The sequence below is a fragment of the Papilio polytes genome, unplaced genomic scaffold, assembly GCF_000836215.1.
Source record: "Papilio polytes unplaced genomic scaffold, Ppol_1.0 DF824269.1, whole genome shotgun sequence".
Taxonomy (NCBI): Eukaryota; Metazoa; Arthropoda; class Insecta; order Lepidoptera; family Papilionidae; genus Papilio; species Papilio polytes.
Genome location: NW_013524935.1, coordinates 506,560 through 526,283, shown reverse-complemented (window position 1 = coordinate 526,283; position 19,724 = coordinate 506,560). Strand labels below are relative to the sequence as shown.

Genomic DNA, 19,724 nt, shown 5'->3' with positions numbered 1-19,724 from the left:
TGTGTTATTGATGTAAATTATTAAATTAGGCTGAATTTATTTTTCGCGCGCAAAATTCGAAGTACCCTACGGCAATGACTTTCATTTATACCTCTTCCTTCCTAAACAACTAATTTCAAAGTAAAGGAAATAAAACAAAATAGCTTCTATTAAAAATCAGTCAGATTTTCATTTTCAGTTTCTTAAAATCGAAGATGCGGTTTTTCTATTTATTCAGACATAGACAATATAAAACTTACGTCTTTCTGTTGTATCTCTTACACAAAAGATGGTGCTTTTGCTAATGAAACATTACTTTGACATTTATTCATTTATTCCCCTCCCTCCCAATGAAACAAAAAATCTACAGAACTCGTAACTGCTATTTATCCTTTTTATCTGATTAATCTAATAACGTTGTGGTGTAGCCTTCACTATTTGTTTTTATTTAAAGAAAAATTGGATTAGATCCAAGAAACGTGTTTAAAACTATTGTTTCTCGATCACTGTAAAACTTTACATTTTAAAACCGATTACTTTCTGAATGTTCTTTCAGTATGACTTCTGTCATCATGCAGTCTAAATAACCTTTCGTCATTGTGAATTGATTTGGCTGATCGCTACTTGGTTAGTTACCCGAAAATATAACTGCGGATATTATTAATATGGCGAAGGAAGAAGACGATGACAATTTGCCAGATAAAGATGCTGCGAAAGAATTTTATGCGAAATACGAACCGAAGGAAATCATAGGAAGGTATGTTGAATAATATTTTTAACTGAACTAATCGTAATTGATTTTATTGTGTCCAATTAACACCCTTATTTGTAAAATACCACGATGAATTTAGAGATATTCTTTTGAAAAAATGTTTTTTTGTCCGAAGTTGACATTGTCAACTAAGACATCGATTATTTCTTTTCTGTAATGATTTTGGTTTTTAATATTTCTTATTCATTAGTATTTTACGCTGTACTTATAAATAGATGTTAACATATTCAAATCTCCAAATTCAGAAATTATATAGGTTACTTATTACAGAGGTATAAGTTCCACTGTGAGAAGATGCATAGAAAAGGAAACTGGCCATGAGTTTGCTGCTAAGATAATAGATCTCAGTCAGGAGTCACAAGATGGTGTTGACACTCACATAATGAGAGATGCTACTCGACAAGAGATTCAAATCCTTAGAATGGTCGCTGGACATCCATACATTAGTGAGTGAGTTGTTTATCGATTTTAGGAACATTGTATGTTTAGATTATTTGTGATGTATTATAATTGTTTTGGTTTTTAATTACTCCCAAACAGGGTTGGCATCTGTCTGTAATTATAAAACATATTGGGGTTTATAAAATGTTATGTGCCGACCCTGCAAGTGAGATAAGGCCATGCAGATGATGATTACAAGCAATATTGTATTCTGCTAGGAGTTTATGTTTTAAGAACTAAATTTTTATGTAATTTTTAAGTTTTTCATGTACCATAATCAATATAAAATTTATACATTGAAGAAAACTCAAGAAATTGTTACAAAAATCAAGTATAATTTAGTACGGACCAAAAATGAATGAGGAAAAATAACAAGAATGGACATAGAATATTTAGTAAGCAAACACATGTACTTGGTTTACGAAAACAAGATACATAGTGTAATAACTAGGTTATGCAAACTATTGGACATAAATAGAGGAGTATAGACCTTGGCCTATTTGATATTGAGACCATTTTTGTTATTAATACTTGAATAATACAATGTAACTCACATCCATAACCCAGAGGGGTAGACAGAGACCATGAACCAGATAGGACGGTCCTGATTCACCCATCTCATTCATACAACGGCTTAGGTTAGATCTAGAGGGACAGTAGTCATTTTTAAATCCCATAATAGTTGGTTATTGATATATGGTTCAATGTTAGAAAACTAACAACTTCATTTTGTTTTATCTACAGGGATTATAGGCGTTTCAAAGAAGTTTATCTTTTTTTTTTTCGATTTATGAGATGGAGGTTGGTTCCTCTTGTCAATGTCCAGGTTTTTAAGTTAATCTATTGAAGTTGTTTATATTGTTTACAGTTGAATTACAAGATGTGTTTGAATCTGAGACGTTCATCTTCCTTGTCTTCGAGCTATGCAAGAACGGAGAGCTGTTTGATTATCTGACGTCTGTGGTGACACTCTCAGAGAAGAAGACTAGATATATCATGAGGTAATTGCAACTACACTTTATTTCATACTAGCTTTAGCCCGCGACTCCGCCCGCGTTGAATTAAAAAAAAACAAACTGGGTAACCTATATGTTCCTTCAGACTATCCTCTATATCTATGCCAAATTTCATCGAAATCCATTCAGCTGTTTAGGCTACAAACTCTAACAAACATCTTTCCCGCATTAGGGGTTTTATTCAAAATATTCACCCCCTAAGTTTAATGGCGTTAAAATATATAGTCTAAAGCGTGACGCAAATGTAGGGCTTTTTATTAAAAAAATAAATATGCTGTAATTGCTGACATCTTAGGGAACAAAGAAGTGTGTGTTTACTCTTTATTATAATATAGATATAATATAGATAGATTATAATGTGTAAAAATAAATTGGCTTACCTTTTTTATTTAAGTGTACTCGCTGATTAGGAATTCTGATATGGTTTACATCATTAGTTTAATGGAGAATCAAATTTTACACATACTTTGTAGATGTTTTCACAGTATGTTATATAATATGGTATTTTTTAATGATATAAATTGTGTGCATTATGAATGTGATAAAATGCCATAGCAGAAAACATTTATGCATTTGCGTCGTAGGATTGTAGAATACATCAATTACAGTAAATTATTAAATTATTTATTATTTTGAAATTAATGTTATGATGGCATAATAAACTTAAGTATTCCATCTTTGTTGCAATGTAATTTTTTTTATAAAATAATATAAAGGCGTAGTGAAGCCATTTTTTATTTGTTAGGGTTCAAATGATATAAATGTCATTAAAATTAATTATTTAATATCTTTTTTTTGAAGAAAACTTTACTTGAAATCTGAATAATCTGTGATTTTGTTTTCACTAGTGATGGTAACTACTAAAATTGATGATCTGCAGATCACCTCACGAGTGCTCACACTTACATGCATCTAATTTTAATTTAATTTATATAAATACTGAATACTTAATATTATTTTCTCGTAATAAGTCCAATCTTACTAATATTATAAATGCGAAAGTTTAGTTGGATAGATATTTGTTAGAGTATGTAGCTTAAACGGCTAAACGTATTACAATGAGATTTGGTATAGATGTAGAGGATAGTCTGGGAGAACACATATGCTACTCACTTTTATTGTTTTATAAATCCTCGCGGATGTAGTCGTGGGCGAAAGCTAGTAGTAGCTAGCATAAATTTAAATGATAGTCTGGGAGTTCTCCCAGAGTTCTCCCAAAAAAATCAAAAGTAAGTAGCTTATGTGTTCACATAGGCTACTTACTTTTGTTTTTTTTTTATAAATTCTGGTCGCGGCCGAAATCTAGTAGTAAATAAGCTGCATTTTTAATAATTTGTTTATAATCCGGGTATAGATGTTATCATATACTTGAAGTACAAAAATTATTAACGTATTTATTTTGTAAACTGTTAATATTTATTATCTTGATTAAATAATTATAAACTCAAAACTAAACTAAACTGAATGTGTTGAGTCATGAATTTTATCTAATGTTTCCTTGTCCGCTAAATGATAACAATTGATAAGCTTTCTGACGTCAAATCTCTGTCCCGTGTTAAGGTCAATTATTACGTTATTCAACACAGAATGAAAACTATTTGTAAGTTTACAAGATTCTAAAAAGACTATTTCCACTGGGATAAGTCTTACAGGGTTAGAGCCCGCTTTAACATCTTTGCAAAAATGGGTTTGCTCGCCCGGTGCAACTACGATCACATAGAAGACAGGCGTGAAGAAGGAGCAATTCCGCGTTTTGAAGAGTATGGTGTCAACCCAACTTTAGTCCCTCTTCCCGCCCTTTTTCTTTTAAGAAAAAGGATGAGAAGGGAGCGTGGGAACGCATAGGAAGGGAAAATATCCTCTTTATGTGCGTTTCCTCCTCCGTCGATTTAGAGTAGGCAACGCATCCGCTATTGCGAATGTCAATGCAGTGGTCACTTTGCCATTTATGCGGATTCAATTGACCGCTCGCTCGTTTGCCACCTTATGATATAAAAAAGTCTGCATTACAAATGATAGCCCAACTAGCCAAAGTAGGTATAGTGAAAAAGGGCCGTAAAAATAGCTTAATTTTGGTATTTGAAGCATTTTGTCTCCCCTGAGTTGAGAATGACTAGTAAAAACGTGTGAATAACATTTGAGCAGTAAATCAGTAAAAAATCATTTTTATTCTCAATTTAATAATCATTATTTTTAAGTAAAACTTAATATTATTCACCATTGGGAATCCCCGTATCGTCTTTCCTTGCCTGTTGCAGTTTTCATACAAACCTGTCAACTAGTTCTATGTTACACTGAATGACATCGCTATACTTTTAGGATCATATGTCTATTGTTCTATGATATATATCGATTACTTATCGCGAAACGTGATTTTATATAAAAAAATATTAGACACACAATATTGATTTATCTAGTCTGTTAAGATAAGAAAAGTCAAGGGCGCGTTTCCAAGAAAAACAAGTTGGTACAAAGAACAAGTATAGTTCCTATACGGTATCGATTTTATGAGTAACAAAAAAGATTAAAAAAAACAAAAGCAAGTACCCTAAGCGTGTTTTCCAGATTAGGAATACATCTATGCCTAATTTCATCGAGATTCATTCAGCAGTTTAAGCCACAAACTCTAACATACACCGATATTTTTGCATTTATATTAGTAAAATGTTTTTAAATCCTCTGTACTAAAACTCTGTTATTTCTAATCATCAGTAACTTAATTAAAATTGAAGCCCTGCAGATCAGTTTAATGTTCATATGCATAAAGCAAATCAGTTTATCGGCCCACAAGTTAGCTCGTTTTGGTTGTTTAACTTGTTACCGACAGCGCGGCAGCCAAAAATACAAAATACTTATTATAAAACAAACATATCTTTATTAACTTATTTACACAAAAAATATACAAAACTTAAAACTCTAAACTATGTCGATCACATCTTGACTTCTTCTTTTATATATTTTCTTTTACAAACAATTATTGCCTTGGTGGCCAGTATGCAACCTCTTTGGCTGTATTCATACTGCTTGTCAGCCAAAGAGGTTGTATTTTGCACTCAACAAGATCAACAATTCAAATCTATGACGTGAACCTTGAACCGGCTCAGGGCAGTTTGACACACGTCTATTTTTAATTTTAAACAACAATTCTTTCTCTTTGAGTACTGATAAAGTAGTTTCTAAGCATAATTAGGTCATTGTCTATGTACAGAATTGTGTTAATGTCGCTAATTAAAAGGTAACTATTTTAACCTTTAAGTTTTCTAACATGACATAAGAAGATGAGCGTAAGCCCACGATTTCGTCTCCGCGTTTGTAAAAATGTATAGATAGCCAATGTGTTTTTATTTATCCAATTTGATTAGTTAAGTCAATTTGGAGATAGATTATAAAAACATCCATCCATACAAAGATTCGCATTTATATTAGTTTGATTGGAGAGCTTGTTAGATAAATATATAGGACTTTTTATATAGATGTTATGACTAGTGTTAGTTAGTGTACAAGAAAAAAATTTTAGGTTTCACCCATTTGTATAGGGCACCCATAATTAATTTTATTAATGGACAAGTGATATTTGCACTGAAGAACATAGGCTTTTTTTTTAATTAAAAATGCGTTTTATTTTTGATAATAGACTTTGGATTGTTTGTAGACTGTCCTAGAGCATTCATTGACCCTCCAATCTAACTGTGCGTAATAATGAAGATAACTTCATTTAAGTTTAGTGCTTACTTACGTCAGAGCACGTAGACGTGTGTGTATAAGATTGTATTTGGCGGTTATTTCTTCGCACTGCTGCTTTAGTCTTTCTTTAACTTCTGGTCTGTTATGAGCTCCTGGTAGTTAAATTAAATGAAAAATTTAAATATAAAAGTGGGTTATTTTTAATTATGGAAATGAGTGTCTGTGAAAAACATGTCAGAGCGATTGTGAACAAATTTGGGTAACTATTTTAAATATTGTTTTGTATGTATAATACACAGTTTTAATTTTTTTATAAAAATAAGTACATAATTTAAAATTATATACTAAATGTGTGGATAAATCTGATTTTGTTTAAAATATTTCTTGAAACAAAGTGTAAATAAAAAACAAAACATTATTTTAGTATAAGTTAAATTATTGCCTGATCTGTCTTGTATTTCTAAACCCTCTTCTCGCCATCATACTCTCCTTGGAGATCTCTCGTAGACCAGTTAGGGTCTAAACCTTCATAATTTATCATGCCCTAGTACATACTTATATAGAGTTTGATTATTTTACAGGCAGGTGTTGGAAGGTGTTCGTCATGTGCACAGCAAGAACATAGTGCATCGGGATCTCAAGCCGGAAAATATTCTATTGGATGACCAGCTTAATGTCAAAATTACAGACTTTGGTTTTGCTAAGGTGCTCAACGATGGAGAGAAATTATTCGGTGAGATTTTGACATTACAATACAAATTTGTATTTTATCTATCTCTTTTTTTAATTGCTATGTAATGAGGATAAATTCCTTAGATCTGAATTCGCTTGTTTTAATAACAATGGTGAAGGACATGTAATTGCAAGGAAGCATGCTTCGCTGCTTGCCGCACGATACAGCTCGTGTTACTTCCAGTTTGTAGACGATAACCTACATTTCATGTCTCCCTGGTACTTATTTGCAAATCCAGGAATCTCTAAGGGGGCCCAAAGCACCTTTAATTTGTCTCGTCCTCTTCCGATTTCCATTTTTGTTGGAAAGGATGTAGTAGGGAAGTGATTTTAATAAGTGATCGAAGGGAAGGGGAAATAATTGTTCGCGAGCGCCTGCCATATTTTTCACAGCAACGGCTTAATTTCGCATTACCGTCTCGGAACATGATTTTTATTAATTACCATTCAAAATCTGTAACTGACGGAGTAAACGCATCCCTCTTGGCACAAAATCTGTTTTATTTAATTTCTCCGAATTATCGACCAAATATTTACAATAATTTTCATACATTTTCTACAAAAGTAGACAGACAATTTATGTTCTGCAGATTTTGCAGGTGTCCATAAATAATGGTTATATCCCGATATTTCTAAATCGCTGTTTTTTTCTAGCTTTTAGTACAAAAATAATAATAATTTATTCCAGAACTGTGCGGTACCCCTGGCTACCTGGCTCCGGAAACGTTAAAGGCCAATATGTTTGAGGACGCGCCAGGTTACGGGAAAGAAGTCGATATGTGAGTATTACTAGAACCTAATCATATCCTACTTCATACTAATATTATAAATGCGAAAGTTTAGATGGATGGATGGATGGATGTTTGGTAGAGTTTGTAGCCTATACGGTTGAAGGGATTTCGATGAAATTTGGCATATATGCAGAGGATAGTCTGAAAGAACACATAGGCTACTCACTTTTCTTTTTTTTTCACATTACTAGCTTGGCTTTAGCTTGGCTTGGCTTAGCGACTCCGTCCGCGAGCGCAAGCTAGTAATTCTATAAATATCATTCTATAAACTACAAATGTATTAAGATCTCTGTTTATATTATTCCGATTTTTATTACAGCTGGGCGTGTGGCGTCATCATGTTTACTTTGTAAGTTTAAATTTTTACTTCTATACTAATATTATAAAGAGGAAAGATTTGAATTTTTGTATGTATTGGAATATCTCAAAAACTACTCGTGGCGATTTCAGAAATTCTGTCACTATTAGCCTATCTAATTTATCAGTGAAAACATAGGCTGTTATTCTTTTCTAATTTTAAATTTCACACGGACAATGTCGCGAGCAACAGCTAGTCATTTATAAATAAGGTGTTTTTTATTATTTCAACAAGTTACTGTATAATTAATTTGTAAAAATAATGTATTTATTTCAGATTGGTAGGTTGCCCTCCATTTTGGCATAGAAAGCAAATGGTTATGCTGAGAAATATTATGGAGGGACGATATTCTTTCACCAGTCCTGAATGGGCGGATATATCAGGTGAGTTATTTTACATTTAAAATACAGCTTAGTCCAGTCTTTATATTAATGTTTCTCAATGTTTTGCCCTTTTATTTAATCTTATTTCGTTTTAACTTTACAGAGGACCCAAAAGATCTAATTAGAAGGCTCCTGGTAGTGGAACCGAGCGAACGTATCGACGTCCATGAATCTTTGATGCATCCATTCTTTAATACAGTGGTGAGTGCTCCTGGTATTTATAGTCTCCTAGTAACAATAACAAAGATTTTGTTTAACAAAAACATAATTATTTAAGAATACTACGAAATGCAGGAGTATTGAATAAGTAAATAAACAAGAGATACAATAAAATTGATTAAAACATAGTATTTTAACTGACAATGTAAATTCTTCGCATGCATCCATTTTATATTATCTTCATAGCATCACCAAATATTTTATTGTTTACGGTAGTTTTACGACGCTTTGCTTAAAAAACTGTATTTTGATATTTAAGTTTTTAATGCTTTTACAATTTGAGACATGCACAGTCCGTGTATGGAGCACCGCAAAGCTTATTGTGACTTATTTCTCTTTAGTTTATGTTATCCCAATCGGTGTTGTTATTTAATGTCAATTAAATTTGATTTTCTAAATAATTCTAATAAATCGACGTACTTTCTGGGGTAGTGTAAATTTTACGCACTTTTTTAAATACACAAATGAACCAATGGAATGAATTCTTATTAAGATGCATTTTTCTTTGATAAGGCATGTCTTCCGTCGGTTCTTTTTAATTCTTTTGCTGGAATGTTAATATAAAACTCCTACAATGTGCTTCGCTCCTGGTAGTTGTGGGACCAGGACATGACGCCGCTCAAGAAATCGCTGTCCGGAACCAGCCGAAGGATGTCCAGGATTGAGCAATTGTCTATGGTAATGCCTACAGGCACCAGATAACCGTTTTAAATAAACCTAACACTTTAACAAGAAAATTACACACACTTTCACACAAGTTGCACGTCATACAAAACCTTTATTATTAAGTATTCCTACTAAAACTTACTTTCATAGAAATTGGGTAAATAATTGCAATACTTAACTATGTTGTTGACATATTTTCCTTATCCAATTTAACATTCGGTAAACTTAAGACAAAATAACACGAACACTCAATTCATATTCAGCGGGCTGGCAGAAATAGTTACACGAAGAATGAAGACTGACATTTTACACGACACACGCTTTATTTTGTTGACTACTTTATATTCATGTCCACCTTGTAGCTTGTTTGTAGTTGCATGATGCATGAAAAAACACATTCACTAGCTTCCGTTGTAGAACACTAGTATAAAAAATATTGTCATCTCTTTCATTCACTTTGACGAAATTGAGATACTAATATGATTTATACAAGTGTTTCGACAGTGGAAACTAACAGTTACGTCTAAATCTTACAATTTGCTGATGTTATTTAATGTATGTAGGCAATAAAGTCGGGAGGTTTCAATGCGCGTGCTAAGATACGGCTTGCGTTCGTTGTGGTGCGCGCTGCCGTACGTTTGCGTCGTCTGCCCCATACATCCGCACGCGCTGTAGCCCTGGTCGATGCTCTCCGTGATCCATACACCATGCGAGCGTTGAGGAAGGTGAGGAAATCCTGCATGGCCTAGTATTCCTAGGTCATAAATGGAACAATCAAAAAACAGTAGAAATTACTTTTCTTACGTGTAAATTAATTTTAGGTTATCGATGGTTGCGCATTCCGAGTGTACGGCCACTGGGTGAAGAAGGGCGAGGGCCAGAACCGAGCGGCGCTGTTCGAGAACATGCCCAAGACGGAGCTGAAGAGCCTGTACGTCAGCAACCTGAGCCGATAACCGTCGCGCTGCTGCTTCTGGATGCACTTCCTTTATACTCTGTTCTCCTGATCCTTTGGTTAGTTTATTAATTTGAACCTAAGATTTTTTTAAGCTTGAATGACATTTTTGTTTAAAGTTTTGTTTAATTGTGATTTATTTATTTTATTTTTTTCATCAATAATTAAGTTTACAAATTAAATTACAGAAATTTCAAGAAACAGCCAATGGAATATGAAAAGTATTCAAAGGTCAACAACATTTCTAAGAAATGTTTTATAACTTGTAGTTGAGAAATCAAGTTATTGTGTGTGTGTTAGAATATTTGAAATCACTCTAACAAATTTGTAGTATATGCATACACATCCTGTATCTACACTTTCATCTTGCTTACAGATATATGCACAGTTTAGTTATAATAATTTATTTAAAGTAACTATAATCCTTGTTTTTTATAAATAAGGAGCGGATTTCCATTTTTATTATTTTTTTTATATATTAAGTTTATATGATGTCCTTTTACAGGAGTGAACGTGTACCAGGGTAGCATCGCCACTGAAGAAGTCTAGCTGCAGCGCGCTGCTCACGTCCTTGAAGTGTGATGTAGGTTAGTGTAGAAACGTCGACACCTCTAGTACCCTAGTAATTTAATTACCATTTATATACAAAAGTACGTATTTACTGTATGTACATCGCCGTTGCAGTGGCGTTACGTTGATAAAACGTAAACTAGTCGACAATATTGCCATCCCTCTCATTCTCTATGGAAACGACAGAGATAGCAATAATCGTCACGTTTGACTTGATGTCGGTACAAATCTGATGGCAATAAGACGTAAGAAATAGTTAAATTCGTTTGATCAAATAAATGTTGATTGTAGTTAAGTTGTTACTTGTTTTCTCAATATTTAAGTTACACATTTAGTTAATGTAGCATTAAAGACGGTTTTGTTTGCTCTAGTAATTCGGTAATTTAAATTTGTTCCTTGATCTGAGCGATATAGAGATTATTTTTGTAAAAAATTAAATATTCAAAACCGCCTTTAAATGTTAGATACATAATCCTAGTTTCAATTAAAAAAATGTACTCGATATACTAGAATTTATACATTTTTGTATGGAGTTTGTAATCAGATAGTTGGAATTTAAAATATTGTAAAACCAGACTAAACGACAGCCAATTTTGTACTAACTAAGCATAGGTGCAAGATTATTAGACCTAGATAATATTTATACCTAACTTTGACCCTTAGTAAGTTTTTGACAAACATGTGTGAATATTTTAATTATTATAATATTTTGCCGAAAGAAAGACAAGCTTCAAATATCAAAATGTTAATATTTCGGCAATAAACTCCTGATTTTATTATCCAAAATTTAGTATAATTAAAAAAAAAAACAAATTGTATAAACAACCCATTTATTTTATATACCAAAAACTGTTTTATTATGTCATATACAATAAAATATTAAAATAATATCCGCTTCCTACGTAAATAGTCGTAACCAACAATTTTGCCATTTACATGTATTAAAAAAAACTGTTGATATACGGGAACTATATTTGTAATCCTATGCATAGATCATTTAAAAATATGTAACTGTTCGGTCAGTTTTAACTGAACTGTAGAATTGTTCGGTTAAATATCTAATCAAAATATCTGAATTTCAAATGACAGTTAAAATTTACAACACGTAATTTATCTGAATATTTTATCTATTCTTGAGTGAAAACTGAATTAAAATTGAGAATAAAACAGTAAATATGTGGGTTTAATTCTCATATTTATGTTATTTTGTTTGTGTCTAAGTTAAAAAATAAGTAAAAAGTAAAGCAATACCGTGATATATATTTTGTGTATAATTAGATTAGATTCAGTATTAAATATAGTATACTGACATTTATATCGTTTGTAGTAAAATTAATATGAAAATAACTAATTTTATTCATGTTTGCTGCCTACCCTAAAAAGGTGCATTTCACGATAAATTAAAAACTACTGAAAATCGCCTATAAATGTTAAAACAACAGATGTTATGTAAAACTATATATTTTTGACCGACTTCCCAAAAGAAGGAGGTACTCAATTCGTCTGTATGTTTTTTTGGTATGTCTCAATAATATAATAATATTTGTGTAGTGAAATTCCCCTAAATTATCATTTTTTTTGCATTAAATTCTGGTGCAAATTGTTTTACCTTGAAATATAATCTCTAACTTCCCAAATGTTGTTTTTGTTTTTCCTTTCATTTATAAATAACCTTATTTAATAATAGACGGACAAACAAGCGGTTTGTCATTAAGTGACCATTACCCTACAAAAAATGACTGATATATATGTGGTATACATTACTAAATAAAAAAGTAAACAGAAAGGACGTGTGGATTTTAAAAGGTTCTTTGAAATCAATAAAATAAGTAGAAACATTTGAGTTTTAATTCTTAAATTGTAGGATCTCCCCCATCACTACACAAATTCACGAGAAATTGTTAACTTAAAAAAAGTAGGCAATAAACAGTTAGGTTTAGATACATAATTTTATCTAATATTTCCTGACTAGCAAATAGGAATAATTATCATTATCAAAACAATATTTCTTATTCAATATTTAAATGTTAATGTATTGTTGAGATCCCAATTCTTGCTAAATTTAAGGTGAAATTGTAAAGTCAAGTTGTTATTCGGCGCGCAAAGCAACCGGTGAAGTGAAAGTCGGCTGTGGCGTCGCACGTGCTCGCGCCCGCACAAAAGTAGGCGAGCGATGTCGCCGACCGCCGAGCGGCGTGCGAGCGGGACGGACATATAGCTGGATAAACAACGATAGCTCGTGTAGAGATGTGCGCGAAATCATAGACTGGACACGACACATTGAGTTGTGAGTGAGCACAGCTTATCAGTTCTTTTATGGTTGAAAAATAAAATTTATACAATTAAAGAGATAGAAGAATTTGTTTTTAATATGAAAATGCAAATGAATATATATTTTTCTACCTGTCCCAATCGAAATACAAAGATTTTAATACAAAGATTCGTATCAATTCACAGTATTTATATTGAGCTGATTTTTTTAAATTCAATTATAAGTTTTATTCGTATATAGGACCTCGATTCGTTCCATTAATATAAATAAACAGTACAATGAAGTAATCATTGTGCCTTGATGAAAGTGAGCTGTGAGTTAATCAGCTGATCGAGCAAACAAGGTGCAGGCCTAGCGGCGTGCATAGGGTCGCTGCAGCGGCATCGATCGCGGCGGGGCTGTGCGCGGTTGGCGCGCGGCGGCGGTCACGTGACGAGAGCGCCGCGCTGCGATTGGGCGAGCGGGCCGGCGGCCACGTGAGCGGCGCGCGGCGCGCGTGGCCAGTCGCGGCGTGACAGCGGGCGCGCTCGTACCGCGCGCGGCCGTGCCGTAGCAGACATGAGCCGCCTCGACACGCTGCTCGAGGCGGCGCGCTTCATCGAGCTGCAGGAGCGCCGCCTCCAGGCCGGTAAGTCCACCACGCCGCCGGAGGCCCGCCCGCGCCCGTCGCCGCGCCGCAGCACTCGCCTCGCGCCCGCCGCTCTTGACCTTGAACGCCACGCACTCGCTGCCCGCCCCGCCCCACGTAAACAAAGGAAGCCCGATATTCGCCGATCGCTGCAAGTGAACGTTCATCTGCACCTCCTGGCTTTCGCAGCGGAACGACCTGTGGTACCAAAGGTCGATCGACCGCCGCTTAGTCGAAATCTGTGAGCTCCATCGGCCCACGAACGAAAATCTCGCTGGAACGTCACTGCCGTTCGAATTCGCCGGGTCAAACGTAATAAAACTACGCTTCTAAAATTTTTGCAATCTAGTTTCTCAGTTTTGTGCGTCGTTCTGTCGTAGCGGTTCAAGGGTTCAACGTGCCCATGTCGTTTATCATATATGGTAGGCAATATCCCAGTGTGTTGAATTTACGTCGTTGGACTGGGTTGCACGTACGCACGCCGCACTCGCACACAGGCGCCGCGTCGCGTGTAGGTGGGCGCTGCCGCTCGGTTATTTCACCTAGCCTGCGTGTTTTCCGACGTCGACTACGATGATTAGTGTAGCGTACATTGTGAAGTGGCTCGAGCTAAAATTCAATTTCGCGGTTTGCGTGACGCATTGTTAGGTGGCGAAGCGCGGCCGCGGCGGCGAGTCCGGTCAGCTGATCGACGCGTGTGTCGGGCGGAGGGGCGCGGCGCGGCGGGGGGCGGGGCAGACGTGATGTGCACACGCATCGCATGCGCCGCTCGATGCATTCATAAACACATCAAGTACTTTAGTACTTATAGATTTGAAAAAAAATAAGTTTAATCTGGCACAAGGCGCAGTTGCGTAACGTGCGAGAGCTCGGCGGCGGCGGAGCGGCGGTCCTTAGCCGATGTTTTCATCGTGCGCTCAGCACAGCTCACTATCAAAGCAGATAGGCTCGCTAAATGGTCGCCGGCCGCCACGTATCTTTTCCTTGGAATATACCTACACTACGTTACATAAACAACAAACAACTCAACAACAGGATAAGAGATTCGAGAATATACTCCATCTTTGCCAGGTTCTTATTTACTTGTTTATATATTGTTTTGACTTATTTTGAAGACGACTGAAACTTGAATTAGATTGCAATATGAGTATATATTACGATAAAAGTTTAATGCACTAAGTAAAATGCACAGTAGGAACTTTAATATACTTATTGTAATTGATATTTTGAACAGATTTCATGTAGGCATAAGGTTTTTAACGATTACTACCTTGTTATGATAACTACAATTAAAAACAAGTTACGGTTGTTAAATCCTTAATTATGAAAAAAATGGCGACGCGATGTCGAGACATGTAATTTTTTGCAGTCAAAAGATCGTCTCATTTGGGTCTACGAAACACTAAAGCTTGTAGCATACTACAGCAAAAGCGAACCGAAAGCCAAGCTACATTTATTATGCGATTTTTATTTGGCGATTCTTAGTAGGAAAACTCTTTAGCAAACGGAAACCGTGTTTTTGCAGTGTTTTTGCTTCGTTTTTGTTTCAGAATAGTATAGTTTGCTTCGTAACGGTTTATACGCTTTTGCGTCTGTGTACTACAAGCTTAAAGGATAATACAGGCTTGCATTTACCAACAAAAGAACATGCGACGAAACAAAAGAAAAATAGGAACGCAGACTTCCATTTAGTGCCTAGACTTCCATTTTGGCTTTTATGACGTAAAACCCTCACGATTGCATACTAGACATTAACAGGTGGAATGTCGCGTTTATAGCTACTTTCTTGATATTAGACATCGACTATCTTGTCTACCAACTTGGTATTGTTATTCTTGTGTTTTGTAGTATGAAGAATACAAGATTTGTGATATATTTTATGAATGTAGAGTCGCGAAAATCAGCGTTGATCCATTTGCAGGGAAATTATCTCGTCCACAGCCGTCGCTTCGCCATTTTGGCGGATATTTCTAAATCATACTTCATACTAATATTATAAATGCGAAAGTATAGATGGATGTTTGTTAGAGTTTGTAGCCTAAACGTCTGAACGGATTTCGTTGAAATTTGGTAAAGATGTAGGGGATAGTCTGGAAGAACACAAGCTACCCACTTTTGTTTTTTTTTAATTCCGCGCGGAGTCGCGGGGGAAAGCTAGTTTAATCTAAAAAGTGTTCCAAGTTACATAAGCGTGACTTTAACTGTTAAAGGTCATTTGTATATAATTATATGTCACACCTCACACGTGCCTCGTACCCGAAGTATCGTCCGCAAAACAAGCGGGCGTAAACCTTTGTCAAAATTCAAATTCGATCAAAGACATCGACACTAGGAATTTAAACATTGTAACGGTACACGGACTAATGCATAGGCAAGAATAAGAAATATACGTATGTTAGTATTTCAAATCGTTTCCTCCTAGATATTAGCAAGTCAAGTCCGGTTGAACCTATGTGAACTAGGGCTGTCAACGTTTCAGATTTGTCATAGATTAAATCCGGATAAAATTGGTTTATATGAAGCGATAGAAAATTTTTTTGCTATCCGTTAAATCGACTATAAGGAAATAGGTTGTCTACTTATTTAGACGACTTTTCAGTTTAAAAGTTGACAGCCCTAGTGTAAACGCGGTGGACAAGATTTGTAAAAAATACATGTTTATTTCAACTTGAATACAAAGTCTATAGCGGTCATTGTACATGTTACCATTTTCTGCCGAATCACTAGGACAATGTATATATCTCTTTTATTTTTCTTAGAAAAACTGAGATGGCGATATGATTGTAACAGCAGACGAATAATTTTCTTATTCCCAAGTCTTTGACACTACAAAAATCTCAATCTCCAAATAAAAATAAATAATTGGACACCACGCGTTGTTGTAGGCATGCAATTGGAAAGGCGTACACGAATTTGAAATGAAAACTTTTGTTATGCCAAAAACCAATCAATAATGCAAAAATCTTACTGATCTTACTAATATTATAAATGCGAAAGTATAGATGGATATTTTTTAGAGTTTGTAGCCTAAACTTCTGAACGGATCTCGATGAAATTTGCCGTGGATGTAGAGGATAGTCTGGAAGAACACATAGGCTACTTCGTTTCTTAAATCCTACACGGACGGAGTCGCGAGCGAAACCTAGTTTTATATAAATTAAGTAAGCATTATCATTCTTTTTAGTGTTTACAAATAGCTAGTAACAACTACAAATTTAAATAGGACTGGACGATTTTTGTTTTGTCTCTGAATACGCAGTAACGTATAGTAACACATCAAAAAGGTGTGTATGTGTGCGTACTCTTGTTTGTGTGCAATTACATTAAATTTTACACATTGTATTTTTTACGGCCGTGAGATCATCTCTATTCAACCAAAAGATAAGCAAGTGTTGGCCGCATTTTGGCTGTAAGTTTTACAAAAATTCGAAGCAAAAATTAAATAAAATCAATAGTGAACTATGAAATAAATCTAAATTAAAAATAAATTTAAATGTATTTATTATTTATCTGTCTTTAAAACGTAACGTGATAAGAGTTTTATATATTTGCCGGTTTTAAATCGCAAAGAACAATAGTGTGCGCGTCGGAGCGGTCGGCTTGTTCGCACGCGTCCTCAGCTCGGAGGTGGCGGTCGTACGATCCCTTTCACCGTTCTGCTAGCCTGGTACTCGCGCGGCCTTACGCGGGCCTTGATTGCTGTGATGACGACGTGTATGGAGAGAGAACGGCTACGTACGTTTTTAAAACCACGTTAATATACGAAATACGATAAAACAGAATTATAGTTATTATTTATTTTTTTGGTATATGACATTTCTGGTGTAATCCAGTTTACGTAGAGTATGTAATATGAAAGATTTGTATTTTTATTTGTATTGAAATAACTTAAAAAGTACTGACCCGATTTTAAAAGTTCTTTCACTATTAGACAGGTTTTATCTGAGATTAACATAGGCTACATTTTTAATTTCATGCGTGCGAAGTCGCAAGCAACAGCTAGTAATTTGTAACTTTGATGTAGTATCATACAACTTTGCTAGCAATGGTCGCGGCCCGGACAAAGCCGGTTAGCTCGTCGCACAGTATGGCGGCTGATAAGTGTCATGTAAACACGATAACACCGCCTCAGTCGCTCGCAAGTCATACGCAATGCTTTTTATACACCCAACGGTATATTGCCCTAAGAACTTTATTGGACATCTCTCTCGGTTGCGAACATGTGCTTAGCTTTGTACTTGCAATTTATGAGCCCCTGGTATATCCTTAAAGCATTCTCGTCTTGGTGACTGGAATTTTCTGTTAAGTCGCTTTTAAGTTTGATAACGAAATATGGTGAAACCAGAGAAAGACGCTGTTTTCTGTTGATTTAGTTTGACTTAGACTTACTGCTTCTGTTAACTTGTCTGTCTATAATTTCTTCTGTTCATTTATTCTTTACCCTTTTGTTAATTTTAGAGTAATTATATTATACTGATTGTGTGGATTATAAATCACATGACAGATGACGTAGTAAGGTCTAGCTTCTAAGACAAACTCGTGACATTGAAGCCAAATCTATTGAACGAATAACGACTATTATTTTTGTATCTACATTGTTATGTTCGTTTCGATTGTTTCTTTGTACTTCTAGAACCAGTATAGAATCAAAATTCGTAATCTATACTTAGTTACGTAGGATCTCAGCAATTACAGCATGTTTTTGAAAGATTCTTTCTTTAATAAAAAGCCCTACACTTACGTCACGCTTTAGGCTATATATTTTCACGCCATTAAACTTAGGGGGTAAATATTTTGGATAAAAACCCTAATGTGGGAAAGAGACCATAAGTTGGTGGCAACATCAAGGAAGCAAGATGGCCATAAGGTAATTGGTATTTTGACATTTGCAATTGAGTATTTGACAAATGCATTCAATAAATTTATAATTTTATGCGGATGAAGCCGCACGCGAACAGCTAGTATAGATGTAAAGAAGCGAAGACCTCATGAGATTAAAGTCTAAAATAATCACAGAAGTTCTGTAGTAAAGTAATGAACGTTTGCGCCTTAGCGTCGAAACTGAAACGATATATTATCATTTGCTTTTGTAGCGTGTCTATAAATAAACCGTTCTTAATAATAGACTTTGACAATTGACCTGCGTTTTAAGCAGTGTCGTTACCCTAATAAAGCTAGCAAATTTGCAATAAAAAAATGTTTCATTTGGGAGCTATATACCATATCGATAAAAAACAGTACACAAAATATTCTATCCTTTTCCTTGCGGTGTACGTATTCTTCGCTACAAATCGTAGTTACCTTGTAGTTTACTTTATATTTTTTTTTTTTTACGTAATAGCTTTTACAACGTGTGATGTTAATACACGTGGATTTTCTACAGTTATTAGTCAGATTGGCAAACATAGTTATCTTAAAGAAGGTCAGAACTGTATTTACCCGTTAACGTATTTAACTATAATAGATTCAATCATATCGCATTCTGTGGAAGGTATTGGGAAAGGCAGATAAAGGCTGATGATGAAGTCGTCATCTTCATTTCTCTTCTCATCTCTATCAGATGTCAAATCTGAATTTACTCCAATTTTAAGCATATCCTTCACATAATTTTTATTTCGTCTGTCTTTTGCAGTCATCCATTCAATTTCATTATTTTCTTTATATGTGCTTTAACAAATCTCCACTTCATTCTTAAGATATAACTTCTGGCAACCAAACAGTAAGTAAGCAGTTAAACATATCTTAGTATACTTTTTACCACGTCTAGATAGAGATTTAACGATTTATATAGCAATATTTAAAAATACCAAATCTAAAACAGCACAGACATAATTAGAATAAAAAATGAAAAGTATTCAAAATCGTCGACGCCATTTGTAAAAAATACGGTAGACTAGTGATTCTGAAAGAGAAAGAATAATCTGAAATTGTATTGAGAAGGAGTAGGATAGATGTAATTTTGAGTGTTGCGCTTGTAATAATTGTTCGCTCATTTCAATAACATAAAGACTTATTGATATTTAAATGATTTCATATTACACACGCATGAGACTGTTGACCTTTGCCACTTTTACATTCTTAGAATAAATTGAATACTACCAAAAGGGTACATAAAGTTCAAAAGATTTTAACGAAATAGCAAATATGAGTAAACTATTTTAAATAATAATGTGTCATTTGCTTCCTCGAAGTATTATAGGGTCAATGGAATTTATTATTTTGTTATTACTATTGCTTGTTGTTTAGACTACTTGTGAC

The 19,724-nt window shown here is 34.6% G+C and overlaps 2 protein-coding genes across 5 annotated transcripts in view; both read left to right on the top strand.

The window, feature by feature from the left end:
* The first annotated feature begins 329 nt into the window (after window positions 1-329).
* Window positions 330-11,730, top strand: LOC106109289 (phosphorylase b kinase gamma catalytic chain, liver/testis isoform). 3 transcript variants are annotated; one of them, XM_013290731.1, is made up of 12 exons: window positions 331-736; window positions 1,022-1,197; window positions 2,061-2,193; window positions 6,474-6,625; window positions 7,313-7,403; window positions 7,735-7,764; window positions 8,050-8,156; window positions 8,260-8,357; window positions 8,970-9,053; window positions 9,605-9,766; window positions 9,863-10,055; window positions 10,502-11,730. In XM_013290731.1, the coding sequence occupies exons 1-11, from the start codon at window positions 645-647 to the stop codon at window positions 9,995-9,997; spliced, it is 1,260 nt and encodes a 419-aa protein (XP_013146185.1). In that variant the 5' UTR covers window positions 331-644; the 3' UTR covers window positions 9,998-10,055; window positions 10,502-11,730. The 3 variants fall into 3 exon arrangements, with proteins under 3 accessions (XP_013146194.1, XP_013146185.1, XP_013146203.1); XM_013290740.1 differs by lacking the exon at window positions 8,970-9,053 and having other exon boundaries at window positions 330-736; XM_013290749.1 differs by lacking the exon at window positions 331-736 and having other exon boundaries at window positions 1,044-1,201.
* Window positions 11,731-13,322: 1,592 nt separating this feature from the next.
* Window positions 13,323-19,724, top strand: part of LOC106107682 (max-binding protein MNT-like) — a 33,550-nt gene continuing 27,148 nt past the window's right edge. Inside the window, exon 1 of one of the 2 annotated variants that reach the window (XM_013288681.1) lies at window positions 13,323-13,466. In XM_013288681.1, the coding sequence (XP_013144135.1) occupies window positions 13,397-13,466 (70 nt within the window). In that variant the 5' untranslated portion in view covers window positions 13,323-13,396. The remainder of the gene's footprint in view (window positions 13,467-19,724) is intronic. The other variant, XM_013288674.1, reaches the window with a different exon arrangement.